Source organism: Pan paniscus, chromosome 7 (assembly GCF_029289425.2).
Source record: "Pan paniscus chromosome 7, NHGRI_mPanPan1-v2.0_pri, whole genome shotgun sequence".
Classification (NCBI taxonomy): Eukaryota; Metazoa; Chordata; class Mammalia; order Primates; family Hominidae; genus Pan; species Pan paniscus.
The window spans coordinates 156,014,097-156,030,279 of NC_073256.2; the positions used below are offsets into that span (position 1 = coordinate 156,014,097).

Below are 16,183 nucleotides of genomic sequence, written 5' to 3' on the forward strand. Positions count from 1 at the left end.
TGATCACCATCAACATCAGCACCACCAGAGCTATTATCATCACTGTTTCCATCACCGTCATCATCCTCATCTTCACCATCATCGTCTACATCATAATGATCAACAACACCACGACTATTGTCATCACCATCATCCTCCTCATCATCATTGTCATCATTATTGCCATTGTCATCATCATCATGGTCATCAAGATGCTCAAAATATACAACCTACCAAAAATACTTTTCACAGACCACCCAAGAAAGTAACATCCAAAGGTTCCAATTCTTTAACTATTATCTACCTTAGCTCTGCCTTTATTGTGTTAATAAGTGTGTTTCAGCAAAATGTTTTTAAAACAAAAACATTTCAATTCCTTTAAAAGAATGCATTATGCACTAAATAGGTTTGTGACTGTAGGTCAATCTTGGTTGTGGTTCTATGCCTGTCACCCCTTAACTTTGCATTCTTAAGCATATCATGTCCACTCTCTGGTCTCAGTTTGTTCATCTAGTAAATAAAGGATGAGGGGCAGGTCCATCTAGGAGGGTCCTTCAGGGGGTCCAGTGCCCCACAATTCTCTCATGGAAACATCAAGTCCAGCCCTCTTTCAATCCAGACTGTTCTACCACCTCAGCAGACCACTGATGACAGTGACTACCTAATAATCCCCCCTCTCTCTCTGTGATATATTGGCAGGGTTAGGTGAGCTCATATCTGTGAAGTGCTAAATATCATTGTTTAGAAGAGAAAAAAAATGGAGTCAGAGAGAAAGCATTTCTTCTGACATTTTTCCACGTAATTATTTTTACTGTTTCTAAATCTAAATAAAGCCATCACACCCTCTGCAGATCATGTTGTAATCAATGAAAAGAAGTGACACAGATTAGCCCACTGCTTCCTTAACATTTAGGACAATTGCCTTAAAAGTAAATGGCTTCCTTTCAAATTCCAGTCTTCAGTCTGGGTTTAGACTAGTTTCAACATTCATGTTGCAACAATGAAAATGTCAGCAGCTCAAGGATCTCCACAGTTGTCCCTGTCTCCTACTCCAACGTAGGTCAGGGATCAAAGCAAACACACCCACCCCCAAGCCTGACTCACTTCCTTCCAGAGAAGGGCGCTGACATTTACAGAGCCCCGACTCTTCCAGGAACTCTGCCAAGGCTTCCCACATGATATCCCATTACATATATTTCCTTGTTTATATCCTGAACTGATGCAAAAATATTTAATATGTCTTTATTCTCTTATTGAGCCAGTAAGTCTACTCTCTGAGGTAGGGCTTATTATCAGAGTGTTAGATAATAAATCTGAAGACCAGACAGGTTCAGTCATTCACCTGAGCTCACACAGCTTATAGAAAGCAAGGTCTGGAATCTAATCCAGATCCATTTGTCTGATGATCAAATATCCAAGCTGGCTTTCTCTGCCCAAATTACTTTTCCGGCTATTTTCCTAGAACATGATGCCTTATCCAACAGGATTCAAGATGTCAAGTGCACTGGATTTATAGTCAGAAAGACTGACTGACCATGCTGAGCATAGGCCAGACAGCTTTCTATACACTGGATATATAACAATCAATGAAACAGATAAAAACCATGTGCACTGGGAATTCATATTTAGTCCTCTTCAGAAGAGGTTTATTAAAGAGTCATTTCAAGGGCTTAATTCCCCCTGTTGAAAATAAGGAAAGAAACTTCGCCCTACTCGGTTTACTGAAAACACTTACTTTTGAAAACTTGTTATTGTTAGTTTTTTTTTGAGGGGGGGTCTCTTTGAAAGGTATGCAAATACTTTTAAAAGCTAAATGAGACTTTTGCTAGCTTTGTGACCCAGGAACTCAGCAATGTCTTTCTGAAGGACCTAGGAACGATCTCTTTGAAATAGAATCAGCAAAGAGATAGTATTCCTATCTATCTCCCAGTTCCTGTGAAACTGAACTTCAGCAGATGTTCAAGCCCAACTTCAGCAGATGCCTGGCTCCAAGTTGCAAATCTATTTCCCGCCATGAAGATGTGAGAAGTTTACCTTTGCTTTGAATGAGGTCAATTAGTTAATACAGACACACAGACGGCTACCGCAATTACCAGGTGAATCTAGGAAAGACATGCGGTGTCATTAAATCCTCTCACTTGAGGACTAGTTATTGCTTATCTTGACAACACGTATGTGATAGGTGGTTGTATCAGCTTGGCTATCTAAAAGAGTAAGATTTCTTTCAGTCTTTGCAATCTCTTAGCATATTGTCTGTAATGCAAATCACATTCTGGTTTAATGCTATTCAATAATAAAATTGTTTTCTTTCTCTTCTACCTTCGTGGAAAACCTCTCTGAGTTGGGAGATTTTGTTTTTAATTACATTTTTCCAGAACCATCATGTGCTAAGCACATGATAAAACAATCATTCGGAAGGTACATTCATACCAGGAATTGCTCTAAGAGTGCTGTCCTTCATGAACACACTGAACAGGCAATTTTCTCAAAAGGTTTTCAAACTTTTGAGGGCAGGGACTAAACTTTCCCAAGTTAGTAACTCTCTACGACTCTCAGAACAAACCCTTCTCCTAAACTTTTACATGCTGTTGTCCTGCTTGGAAAACCTTTCTCCACCAATAGCTGGTAAATTCCTAACTAACCCTCCAATGCAATTAAAATCCTGCCTCCTCCAGGTGGCAACTAAAATCCTACCTCCTCCAGGTGGCCTTCACAGGTTACCCCTTGTTCCATGGTGTTAGTTTTCTTTCAGTCGTTTACTCTTCTACTGACAATTTGTTGTGGTTGTTAACTCAAATGAAGCAAGTATTATGAGGACCGCTTGCAGTTACATGTATTAAATGCTTCCTACCTGCTGTGATTTGTAAATTCCCCCTTGTTCAGTTCTCGCATTCTCATTATGAGACAGATTGTACAATTCTTTTTCAGATGAGGGACCCAAGGTACCAATGAGGGACCCAAGGTTCAGATAATAATAAATGCTCAAGTCCTATAATTAGCAAGGAAAATTCACTCAGCTAATAAGAGGCAAAGCGGGTTGAGGACCACCGGCTTCCAAAGCCCAGGCCTGTGCCCACAGCCCTTGTTGGCTTCCTGCCTCCATCAGACATACCTAAGTGTTCGCTGCAAGCTTGTAGGTCTTTCTTCTCTGCACAGCATCAGGCTACGAAAGGAATGGCCCATATCTGACCTCTCTCTATACCTCCTGACTTGAAAGGAAACTGTTAAGGTGATGCTTGGTGAGAATCTTTCAGAACTGTGGCAGTTACAGATGGAAAGAATTTTCTGCTCTAGGAAAGAACATGGAGTAAGTGGCTCTGGGTTATTTTCTGGGCAGGATGGGAATCCCAAGGCTTTTTCGGGTAGTGCCAATGGCAGCAGGTATTATCTCTGCCTCCTCGGAGTCATCCATACCCTCCAAATGAGGACTTTTGCTCATTGGGTGTCTCTGGGTCCATGCCAGGCCCCCTTTAGGTCCTATTACTGGTTGGTGAACATGCTAGAAGAAGGAAATAAAAACGCTTTTTGTAGGGGACAGAATAGTCATCATTTCCAACCCAAACAAGGTGTTTACGTCTGACTCTGTAGAATACATGCTCCCAGGGTCATTGCTGTGGTTACCATCTTGTTGCTTCTTCCTCCTTTACAGGGATCATAACCACAACTGCAGCAACGATCTCCAGACCCTATATGTTAAAGTCAGTGTTTTATGTGAGTTCAAAGTCCTAGAATGGAGCTCTGTAGTTGACCGTGTGGCATGAACCTCCTCATGCTGGCCACTGAAGACAGCAGCTGCAAATCTGTAAGATAAATCTTGGGGAAGTTACTTCCCCGATGCTGCATTGCAACTGCAAACAAAGGAACCAAACCCTCTTGGCAGTGCAGGAGACCAATGAATGCCCAGAGCCTTTGGTTATGAAAGGATGCTGACAATGATTGTAAGTACTCCATCAGGGGTAGCATTTTCAGTTTACAAACTCATCTTCACATCCCCAAGTCTAGTGGAGATACTGTTTGATAAATGAAGTTGAACAGAGAGGAAATGAAACAGTCTTTCTATTTTCTGGAAAGTAGTGTGGGGTAAATGACAAGCATAGAAGCTGGCTTGGGTTTCAAGCCAAGAACCACAATAGACTGAGTCCTCAGAGGACACATTTAACCCTTCTGTGATGCATTTTCTCAACAATAAGTGGTGACAAGGGGCAGCTATTGCAGATATAGTGGAGCATTAGCAGATATAGTGTAGACTAAAGCATTGCACCCCATTAGGAGCTGTCCTGGGTGCTGGTGTTGGTATCAGCTGTTACTAAGGAGTACGACAAGACAGTAACTACTCAGGGTACTGAAGTTGGACTACTAGTAGTCAACCCCAGTTATACCACCCGCTAGTTTCGTAGCTGTGGCATTTAATCTTGTTAAACCTTAGTTTCCTCATCTGTAAAGTGAAACAACAGCTCTGCCTCCTAGCATCATGCTGACAATTGCACGAAATAGTAACCTGCTCCTTGGAACACTGAGCACTCTGCCCAACGCAACTGCCTGGGGCTCATCATGCAGGGTTAGACCACATGCCCCAAGGACTTCTCATGGTTGGAGTCACCATCTGCTCCTAAATGGAGCAAGAAGAACCCCTGTATTTCAGATGCAGCACTAATTGTTGTTCTTTTTTTCTGGATGGAAGCTTTCTGTTCTCAGAATATTTAAAGGAGCAAACCCTCCGTTGAAGCAAATTATAAGGGAACAAAAGCAGGGCTGTTACTGAAAACATCAGCACTGTATGCAGGCTTGGGCTGAAGGAGAAAACAGTCCATACTTAATGGAGCTAACTCCTTATCTGTTTAATTGATATGATTTTACTTCTTTGAATAAAGACAATTCTAGCCGGGTGCGGTGGCTCATGCCTGTAATCGCAGCACTTTGGGAAGCCAAGGCGGGCAGATCAAGAGGTCAGGAGTTTGAGACCAGCCTGACCAACATGGTGAAACCCCATCTCTACTAAAAATACAAAAATTAGCTGGATGTAGTGGCATGCACCTGTAGTCCCAGCTACTCAGGGGGCTGAGGCAGGAGAATCGCTTGAACCTGGGAGGTGGAAGTTGCAGTGAGCTGAGATTGCACCACTGCACTCCAGCCTGGGCAACAGAGCAAGACTCTATCTTAAAAAAAAAAAAAAAGGCAATTCCTCCTCAGCAGAGGCTAAGCCCAGCAGCCAGCAAGTTGACAGCAAAGGTTACTTAAGGATCAGTTAAAATTTGAAATTACACGGCAAGAAGCTTGGCCTCAGCTGGCGATCCCAGAAAGAGAAGGTCATGCCCAGTAAGGAGCTCCAACATTTGAAGATGCTACACTTTCCTGATACCTTTCAATCTAACACTGCCCCGGGCAAATCTCTTGTTCTATCTGCACTGAGATCTGATATCTATAACTCCTGATGCAGGAGTCTTGCCTCTGTCAAAACCATCTAAATCTTCACAGTCCCCGGGTCATGATCGCTAGACGTCTTAAGCTGTCAGCTAGGGTCTGGGAGACCTGGGTGTTTTCCATCTTGATATACCACAAGGCTGGTGCTGTTGTCACAACATAGAATTATTGGTTTTTTGCTTGCTTTTTACCAGTCATAATAACAGTGCCAACACCCTTTTCCAGGGCTGGGCCTAGGGTAAGGAAAGTGAATCACTCACCTTGGGTACTGAATACCTCTTGCTGAGAAGCCAAGAGAAATAATATCCCTATGCAATATAGACAGATAGATAGATAGATAGATAGATAGATAGATAGATAGATAGATGGATTGCATAGGGATATTATTTTATATATATATTTAAAAATTTTTTTTCTTGAGACAGGGTCTCACTCTGTCACCCAGGCCGGAGTGCAGTGGCACAATCTTCACTCACTACAACCTCTGTCTCCCGGGTTCAAGCGATTCTTATGCCTCAGCCTCCCAAGTAGCTAGGATTACAGGTTTGTGCTACCACACCTGGCTAATTTCTGTTTTTAGTAGAAATGAGGTTTCACCATGTTGGCCAAGTAGCTGGAATTACAGATGTGCACAACCATCCCTGGATAATTTTTGTATTTTTAGTAGAGATGGGGTTCCACCATGTTGGCCAGGCTGGTCTTGAACTCCTGTCCTCATGTGATCTGTCTGCCTCAGTCTCCCAAAGTGCTGGGATTACAGGTGGTAGCCACCGCGCCTGACCCCTATGCAATATTTTAAAAAGTCAAAGTCAATCTAAAATAACTCAAGATGATTGAAATATCAAAATGTAAATGAACACAGGTATTTGACACTGCTGGAATCTGGCAGAAGTAAGTTAGGTAGGTCATTCAAGTGGAGGGTTGGGTCATGTCTTTATTTTAAATTTTGATATTTTATTCCTCATGAAATGATTGCATTACTTTTAAATTTTATAAAATATTGCATTAAAGTATTATTTATCTAGGTTGCTGAGGTTTTTGGCTTCTTAAATTTTATTCCCAAATCCTCACCCTAAATATGCGGCTGCCACCACTGTGAGCACAAGGGCTAAAAAAGCTAATGTCAAATGAGCACTTACAATTGAGAAATAAAAATAAAATCCTAGGCCCCCTAACCAACTGTACAGACCCCCTCTTGGCCAAGGAGACCCAGAAAATCCTTAAAAACTGAGTTCCCAGACTGACCACCATCTCTGGACCAGTTTTGGCTAACTCACAGAGCATGTGTAGTCAAAAGCTTTCATGTCTTCTGCTTCACCTTTTGATGTCAGAGGTTTCAAAACTTTAAAAACTCCACCCTTGGATCATGCTAATGCTGCCATTTTTTGAACACATGACCCATTATGAGGCATGAAACTCAATTTCCCATGCACATGTTTCTCCTTCCGTAAAGATTCATGACTTCTCCTATAGCTTTTTAAATATATTCATTTGGCCAGCCTGCTCAGCATAAATTCCTGCTGCTTTTACCCTTCCCTTGAGGCACTTGCTCTTGGTTTCTGCTGGAGGCTATGCTTCCCAGCCTGTGGGATGGACAGCCCGCAAGTGCAATCCTATGTGAGAAATAAAGATCTCCTTTCCAAGTCTGTGGACCTGAGACAGGACAGGTAGTCAAGGAAGTAATCATGTTCTTGGGATGCAGCAACCGTGGTGACAGTAAGTACAAGCAACACAATAAGCCTCAGCATTCACATTATAATTGAGCTCATCCACGCAAAGCTATCTTCAGCAGGGACTTTCCCCTCTAGAGAGCATGTGCACTTTGATTTTGCCCATCCTCAAACTGACGCTTTGCTCATTATAATGGTAGAAAACATACCCCTGGGTGGAGATTTAAGATGCTAATGAGACATGTGACGTACGAACAAACATGTACAGCTACTGCACATGTACAGCCAGAGGACCACTCAGAACACGCTTATGAGTAACGCCTCTTCCCACCTCTTTATGAATAATCATGTAAGTCTCCCATAAAGGGAGTCTCCCTAATGCCGGTCTTTGCTATCTCATCCTTACGAGCAGCCCACCCTGAATCCTCTCTCTCTCAGGCATACTGTCTATTCTGCCCTAACTTTCAAAGTATTCTTTTTCTTTTGCAATAAATTACTCGATGTTGCATCTCCTTTGCTGTGTGTCTCTTGTTTAAATTCTTTTCAACCAAGGAGACAACAACTGAGGTATCACAACAGCCATACTTTGTCATTCTTCAGTTGATACAATATACCAGGCACTGATGGGAGCATTTTGCCCGCAGTTGGCCCAGTAATAAGCCTGTAGGCTCATAGTTTTCATAGTCCCTAGTTAATTTTAGGAAACAAAAGGCCAGAAAGGTTAAGAAACTATCCCAAGGTCACACAGCTGAGATGGAATTCTAACCCCAAGGACTGACTTCTGAGCTTTCTCTCCTAGTGACAATTTTATGCCACCTCTTCTACCAGATGAGGCATGCTATGTCCAGTCAGGCCTCAGGAAGAGACACAGGGACACATTTGGCCCTGAGTGTTGGTGGGGAAGGTGTTCATTCTGCAGCAGCACAGAGGCCACAAGAGATAAGGGAGCACACTCTGGGGAGCACCAATGACAGCGGGAAGGGAATGAGGGTGTGGGTCTATCTGTTCCCATACCAGCACTCAGGCAGTTTCTTCTTAGAGCTAAATACTAACACCACCAACAGCTCAAACAGCCCCAGCCCCAGAACACTTGTTTTGACAGCCAGAGAGCTTCCCTGCCTATTTTGGGGTTGAGATTATACCCCCCTTTCTCTCAGGCTGGCCTCCCTGGCTTTGGGAAACCACAGAGCCACAGAGCTGCTTTTAGACAGATGCCTTATCACTCACATGAGAATAACAGTGCTCGCTTGCATTCAAAAAGCACTTTCCTAGTATTTTTCAACTGAGTGCCACGTCCTTTTTATGTATCATATCATTCCATTTGAACAAATATCTGACACCATTTGTATTTTTGTCATTACTGGGAGTTAAGTGGAGGCGTCTGACCACAAAACTCATGTCTTAACCAGTAGGTCCTACACAGTCCAATTCTTCCATGCATTTCATACTTTCCAACAAGCAGTTGTTTGTAAATGAGCAACTGGGATTCCACACATTGAAGTGACCTGCCCATGGTCAATAGGATAGTCAGTGCCATGCTTAGACCTAGAACAGGGGTTTTCTGATTTAAAACCACTCCTTTACACTGGCCATCACTCTTCCTTAAATTGAGATTAACCATTGAGATGAGCAGAATAGATCCATGCAGACGGTTATGAAGTCTCACTGACCTGTGGTCCAGCTATTCCTGGGGGCCCTGGTAGGCCTGGAGGCCCAGCCTCTCCCTGTATCAGGGATACAAGAAAAAAAAAGAAAACAAGAATGAGTATCTGGCCCACATCCAGGGTCATCACCATGCCACCAGCCTCGCACCTCCATTCACTGACTTTCCACTGGGACTTCCGTCAGCTACCCCTGCCCCTAGCCTGTCTGAGCAAAGGGTATAGGCAAGTGGTAGTACTGAGTGTGGCTGTGCAACCATGGCATGACCCACCATTAATATGGTTAGCTGGTGTGTCTCCAAGATAGCCTGATGGCCCCTGCCTCCCATATTTGCAACCTGGAGCAGCTGTCCTGCCATTTGTTCCAGGGTTGGTCTGTATGGCCCACAGGACATGGCAGAAGTGATGGTGTGTACTTGCTGAGATTAGGGTATAAGATGGCTCACTCCCACCTTGGCCTGCTACCATCCCCCGCCCCCCACCTTGCACTTTTTCTATCCAACCACTCATTTTGGGGAAAACCAGTTTCCACGTCTTGATCTCACTCAAGCAGCTCTGCAGAGAGGCCCACCCATGTGGTAAGGAACTGAGGTCTCCATCAACAGCCACAAGAGTGAACCTGGATGGAAGGGGATCTTCTACCAGATGGACCCTGAGATGACTGCAGCTCAGGGCTTGAGGGTTGCCTCATGAAAGACCTGAGCCAGAACAACCCAGCGAAACCACTTTTGGATTTCTGCCCCAGAAATTTGAGATAATAAATATTTGTTGTTTTAAGCCACTAAGTTTTGGAGCAATCTGTAATGTAGTGATAGATAACTAATACAGTTGAGAAGACAGAAAAAGTGTGCTGCACTAAGAAATAGAGTCTGAATTACGTAGGATCTCATTTGTGTGTGCGTGTTTGTGCTTTATAAATATATGTGCATGTATAATTATATTGGCACATATTGCACGTTCTTTATAGTTACTTTCATAACCATTTTCTTATGGTTATTTTCACTCTAAGTTCTGTAATACCTGGAGTGTCAGCTGCTTGACTCTGAGAAAGGACTACCCAGGTGGGAGGGTGGGGGTTTGCGGCCCCCTGCCAGGTCCTGCCAGAAGTTGTGGAACCTTGAGTGGTTCTGAACATCGGAATCACTGTGTAGTAGTTGCAGTAAACACACAGAATACAAGCCTCATTCCAGTGATTTGATGCAAAGCAACTGTGGTAGAAAGGTCTGGAAAAGACTGATCTAAACATCTCCCTAAGTGATTTAGAAATGCCACCCTGACAGCCTCTGCACTGATATCAAGAATCTTTGAGGTTAAGACTCCTGGAATAAATTCCTAAAGACCCATCTATCTTAATGAACTAAATGATCTTCTGAGCTGTTTAAAATTAAGGCAATGGGAAAGACCCATGACATGGATGTAAGTACATTCAAACATGTTTATTTACTATCTGATAAAACATGATACAAGAAATGCTGCAAATCAAATAAAGGCCTGTTTTTAATAAGCTGATCACCAGGAGAATTTAATTAGGTGAAATTGTTCTTAGTCAAATCAGCTTTAGGACTGGCCCCTGTTCCTTCCAGGGTTCCAGAGTGTATGGAGAAATTTCGAGGACTGTGGCACGCCCACGGGGTCTATGCTCAAATATCCTGCATAGCTGAGCTGGTGGAAAGGGAACAAGCACTGCTTAAGGCTCAGAGAGTCAGAATAAAGGTCATCTTTCACATCTGTGTTTGTATTCCCTGTACCATGTATGGGTAAAATACAAACCACAAATAAGAGGCTTAACTCTCTCTTTTTTGAAAAGAAAGAGAATCTCACCTAAGACTTTTTCTTAAAGCATTTACTTTAGAAAACAGATCATTGTCAGTTCTTTATCTGTCTCTTTGAAATGTGTGTAAATCCTTTTAAAAGGCAAAGAAGGCTTTTTTTTTCCAGTTTGATGACCCAGGAATGTCTTTCTCTAGGAGTTAGGATCCATCTCTGTGAAACATGATCAGCAAGGAAGATCCACCACTATCTCCCAATATCTAGGGATTGGTATCTCACCAAGTTGCAACACTATCTTCTTACATAAAGATGCAAGAAGTTTATTTTCACTTTGGATAAAGCCAATTAGCTAAGATGGAGGGCCATCTGAATTACCAGGTGAATCTAAGATGAACGTATGTGACAAATAGCACTGTCAAGACCTCCTACTTGAGGACTAATTATTGCTTATCTTGAGAAAATGTCTGTAATGGACTTTATCTGCTTAGCTATATAAAAGAGTGAGATTTCTTCCTGTCCTTACCATCTCTTAGCAGATTGTCTGTAATGCACATTATATTCTAGTTTAAATGTAATTCAATATTAAAATGGTTTTCTTTCTCTTCCACCTTTGTGAAGAAGTTTTCTGGGTTGGGAGGAGATTTTGTTTTCAATTCGATTTCCCCAGCACCCATGAAACTCCCTACCTCTGTTTTGCTCCAGGACAGACGATGAACTCCTTTAGAATAGGGTCTCAGCCTTTTTCTTCTGAACTTCCCCATTGTCTACATGTTGACTGACATATAAGACACATGTAATGGGGTGTCATAAACAGGTAATGACAAGGGATTGAATGCATGCATGAATGGATGGATCCATTGATTGATCTATGAGTCTAAAGTGCCTATCTTGGTGCCTATTACATAGTAGATAGGCAAAAGTTGTTGGATGACAAAAGAAAGGAAGGGAGAAAGACAGGGTGGAAAGGAATGTAATTGAATGAGTATGTTTCCAGGTGTCAGCATGTATTGGAAAGTCACAATCAACATCTTCTTAAAGTGACAAAGACCCATAGATACCCACTTCCTACCATTTCCATAGCTGTATCTCACAACCCAGTACTCCTCATCTATCTTGAATCTTGAACCCCTCAAACCCTGAACACCTTCAGAGGCAGATGGGGCAATACTGAGATCTCCAGAATGATATTTTCATTGTAATGATAAAAATCGAGTTTCCCCTTTTCTCCTTACCTTTTTCCCTTCTGTGCCTTCTCTCCCTGGCTTTCCTGGGACACCTTTGTCCCCTTTAAAACCTGGTAGACCAGGGAGGCCTGGGGGGCCAGGAGGGCAGTCATTGCACACATCCTGAGAGTGGGGAGAGAGGTGGGGACAAAGAGAGAATGACTAGCAAATACAGTTTCAAAGCAAAGCAAAGTAGCCCTGGCTGCTACCTCTCCAGATGGAGATTTGGTTTTTAAATACCAGAGAAGATAGAAAAGCAAATAGGTGGACTGAGTCATGATCCAAATACTCTTGTGTCTAAACTTTGCATTTTCCCTTTCTTAACTAAAAGTTAGGTTTCAGCACTGACGTATCTGGATATTCCTCCATTTCCCCCTATTTCCACCCAGACTTCTGGAAGGATAGCCTGAGGAAATGATGTCAAAAATCCCTGTAAAATGATCTGTGAGCAGCTGAAAACATTAACAGTGCAGATTTAATACAAACATTTAGTATTACTAAAAATAGCATGCTCTGTCCCTGATGTTAGAGGCCAAGCTGGGAGCTGAATTCTCTGTTCTGCATTTGCCCGTCAAGTGGTTTCTGAACAAGGAAGAAGGATAAACAAGGCAACAGGCACACACCCTTGGGACTTCGTTTCTGTGATACAATGCCGACTCTGACCATGCTTAGCTTTATTTTTTACCCAAGGCAAGCATTTAATAAATGTTCCCTGGAATTGGGCTTTGTTCTACTTCTTTAAGGCAGGTAAATATTGCTCCTCGAGTAAATTTAAAGTCCTCTGAGCCCAGAGCATGTGTTTTCTGATTAGTTGGATCTTATAGTTTGGAGCACACTATGCGCCAAATAAAACTCACCTAACTGTACTCCAGCCTGCCTCATCCACCTGCCTCTTGGTTTGCCCCCTCCATGGCCTTCTCTCTAATCCTCCCTCTCATCCACCCTGCCTCCCTCCTTGTGATCGGAGTTTAATGGATAACACAAGTAAAGCACTTAGAATACTCTCAAGAAAGATTAGATAGATGATAGATAGATAGATAGATAGATAGATAGACAGATAGACAGATACACAGATACATATAGATAGATAATGCCCACACATTTAGCCATTATTGTTAGTTTATTTATTCACTCAGTCACTCACTCATTGAAAAAATACTTGAAAGCCACCTACTATGTGTCAGGCACTGTGCTAAGTTTGGGACCACAGTGAGTGTGTGTCTTGAAGAGCTCTCAGTTCAACACTGTCAACTGACACAAATACATGCACTAACTATGGTCTTTTGAAAGCCCCACCAAAGGCACCTGCAAAAATACTTGGAAGCTGCACTGTTCATAGTCCATGAGGTGAAGCTGCAGGTGATTTTGTTTTCTTCTTGGTCTCCAATTTCAGGATGGTAAAGTTTTTCCATCACAAAAGCATCTCTGAATGGCCCACCTTCCTTTTACTTGTTTCACCTACGCAGTCTTTGGAGATTCTTTAGAAGTCTCCCCCTCCAAGAAGCCTTCCTGATTGCCTCAGGATGGGGACAGGCTCTTCCTGCTCCCAGAAATCTCAGGAATCCTCACTACTGAAGTACTAGTCTCTTGTTGGAATGGTCTTTTATTCCATCCTCTCTCCACCAGGCAAATAGAAGGTGTAAGCACTCAGAGGACAGAGGTAGAATTATCTTTGCTTGCCAAATTCATAGCAAATATTCTTCCACCGGGCATGAGTGCTATAAATGAATGAATCAGGCAACCCAACTAACTAACCAACTGACTGACCGATCAACCAATTAACTGTCCACCTGACATTCTGGCGACTTGTGCCATCTTCTTTTAGTGGTTAGTTTGCAAAGCTGATTGGATTATTTGGAGGATGGGAAGAGTTAAATACTGGGATATATAAAGCAAGAGTGTATGAGATATTCAGTTTACTTAGATGAGCTGCTTTTGATAACTGTACTTTGCGTGAAAGAGTAGCAGAGCTGAAAGGAGCTCGCTTCTTTGTAGACCTTCTCTTATTGTACCCTAAGATGAGATGCATCCATGAAACATTGCAACTGTGGATGGATGGATGGATGGATGGATGGATGGATGGATGCATGGATGGATGGATGGATGGATGGATGCAAATGCAACTAGCCTGATGACACCAAAAATTCTAGCCACTGAGATATTTCTGGACTTAAAGGGTGCCCTGGTGATAGGAAGCCATTCTTTGCAGTGGGATCCATAACATAAAAAGATTATACCTGAGTAATACAAAAATCTTACGACTTTCCTATTTCTTTCTAATTTCTGGCAGGGCTCTCAACCTGGGCCTGTTGCATACTATGCAGGATTATTTCCTGAAGACCAGAGCTGTCGGAGACCCAGACCTACCTGTGAGGGAGCTAGACTCAACTCACTGACCCAGTTCTGGAATCCAGTGAGCATAGGGTGAGATCACCCCAATCTGCAGTCTTACGATGCTCACCTTGGCTCCAGAGCTCCTGGGAGCACCCCCAGTCCCTCCTGGCCCTGCACCGAACTCCAGCTCAGAGGGCAATTCACACTTTCTCTGAATGTATTGAAACTGGATAGGGTTGTGTTTCCAACCAAATGGGCTTGCCCATACGCCACTTGAACCTCTGTCCACCTGGAATCATGGCTTCATCTCCCTGAGTCTCCTTATCTGTGAAATGGGGATGTCAAAGTCTTATGATAAATGAGACAATTAATGGAAAATGCCTGACACTGTCCTGACACAGAGTGAAAGCATAGTGATTTTTAGCTGCTACATGTGCCATTACGGTTTTGTTTATTTTCCCCCCTAAATCTGTGGCCTTGCCCCATTTGCAGATCAGATGACCGTGATCATCAATACTAGCTCCCAATCTCTGGGCTTTCTGAGTTATCTCAGGCAAGTCAATTAATCTTCTTGAGTCTATTTCCTCACCTGTAAAAAAGGATCATTCTCCTACTTTAGGAGATTGTTGTGAAATTTAAATAAAATAACGCATACAAAGTGCCTAGCATATTTCAGGGTTCATTGCATGTAATCTATTAATGTTCTTTCCCTCTAGTCTCTACCCCTTCCTTTGGTCTAAAATATTTTCTTTTCTTTTTCTGGTTTTTTTTTTTTTGGAGACAGAGTCTTGCTCTGTCACCCAGCTTGGAGTGCAGTGGTGTGATCTAGGCTCACTGCAGCCTCCGCCTCCCAGATTCAAGCAATTCTCCCACCTCAGCCTCCCAAGCAGCTGGGAATACAGGCATGTGCTACCACGTCTGACTAATTTTTGTATTTTTAGTAGAGATGGGGTTTTCCCAAGTTGGCCAGGCTGATCTTGCACTCCTGGCCTCAAGTGATCCACCTGCTTCGGCCTCCCTAAGTGCTGGGATTACAGGCATGAGCCATCGCACCCCACCGGTCTGAACTATTTTCAACAAACTCAGCTTGTTAGGTCATTGCATGTAATACTATACTTTGTGTGGTTTGAAGTACCAAGTAAGCACTCAACAAAATGCTTACTACATGGAGAAAATAACAGTCATTGCTTCCCAGGAGAGGAAATGACCTCTAGGTCATTTCATCCACCTTCTCACTGGACATCTGAATCCTCACTATGATATTCCTACCAAAGAGTTGTGTAGCCTTCACCTCCAAATCTCTGTGTGACAGGCAGAGAACTCACTAGCTGCCTGGACTTCATCAGATAGCTGTCAGGAAGTTCTGGCTCATGTAAAGATGAATCGGATAGTAGAGAGGCTACGCGTAAGGCTTCAGAGTTGGTCTCACTGGGTTTGAGTCTTGGTTCTACCACTACAAGGTCTGTGATTTGAACAAGTGTCTTGCCCATCTATGCTTAACCTCTTCATCTGTAAAATGCAGATAGCAACAGAAACCACTCACAGGACTGTTTTTGAGGATTTAATAATATAATATTTCTGCAAGGGTAATGGAGACCATTTTAAGATGACCTCCTTGGGCACAGATCCAACTATGGACATTCATTTAACGGGGACTCTTAGAACTTATTACCCAGTCAGTTCTCCAACTATCAGACAGAGATATATGAAGTTATAAAACCCTCTGGGGCAGAGACAAATATTCTGTAATACAAGATGTCTCAGCAGGGGAGACATCTGCCACCAGCCACCTAGACTAGACCAGCAGACTCTAACTTACAACATCGAGATGACAGCCAGTGACTGCACAAAACAGGAAGATGAACATAGTCTGTTCCCCAGACCTGGCCAAATCCACTCATCCCAGGCTGTTGACTATAGAATTTCCAGGCAAAGCTCAGCTCTGTGGGACCAGTGAGTCTCCACAGGCTACCCTGCACGTAGGCGCTTGCATTCCTTCTGGGGTTTCCAGCTGCTCTGATGAGCACAGCTGTATCCTTTCATAGTGAGGAAATATTGATTTGACTAAATATCTGTCTCAGTGCTATGGCCGTGAGGAATGACGCTTGGCCATTTCAGTGCTCAC

General features: G+C 43.0%; 1 protein-coding gene across 1 annotated transcript in view; it reads right to left on the reverse strand.

The window, feature by feature from the left end:
• The window catches only part of COL22A1 (collagen type XXII alpha 1 chain), a 326,388-nt gene that overhangs the window by 49,563 nt on the left and 260,642 nt on the right, over positions 1 to 16,183 (reverse strand). The window contains exons 45-46 of the mRNA XM_008972890.2: positions 11,734 to 11,847; positions 8,741 to 8,794 (exon numbers count right to left, since the gene is read on the reverse strand). Coding sequence (XP_008971138.2) covers positions 8,741 to 8,794; positions 11,734 to 11,847 — 168 coding nt within the window. The remainder of the gene's footprint in view (positions 1 to 8,740; positions 8,795 to 11,733; positions 11,848 to 16,183) is intronic.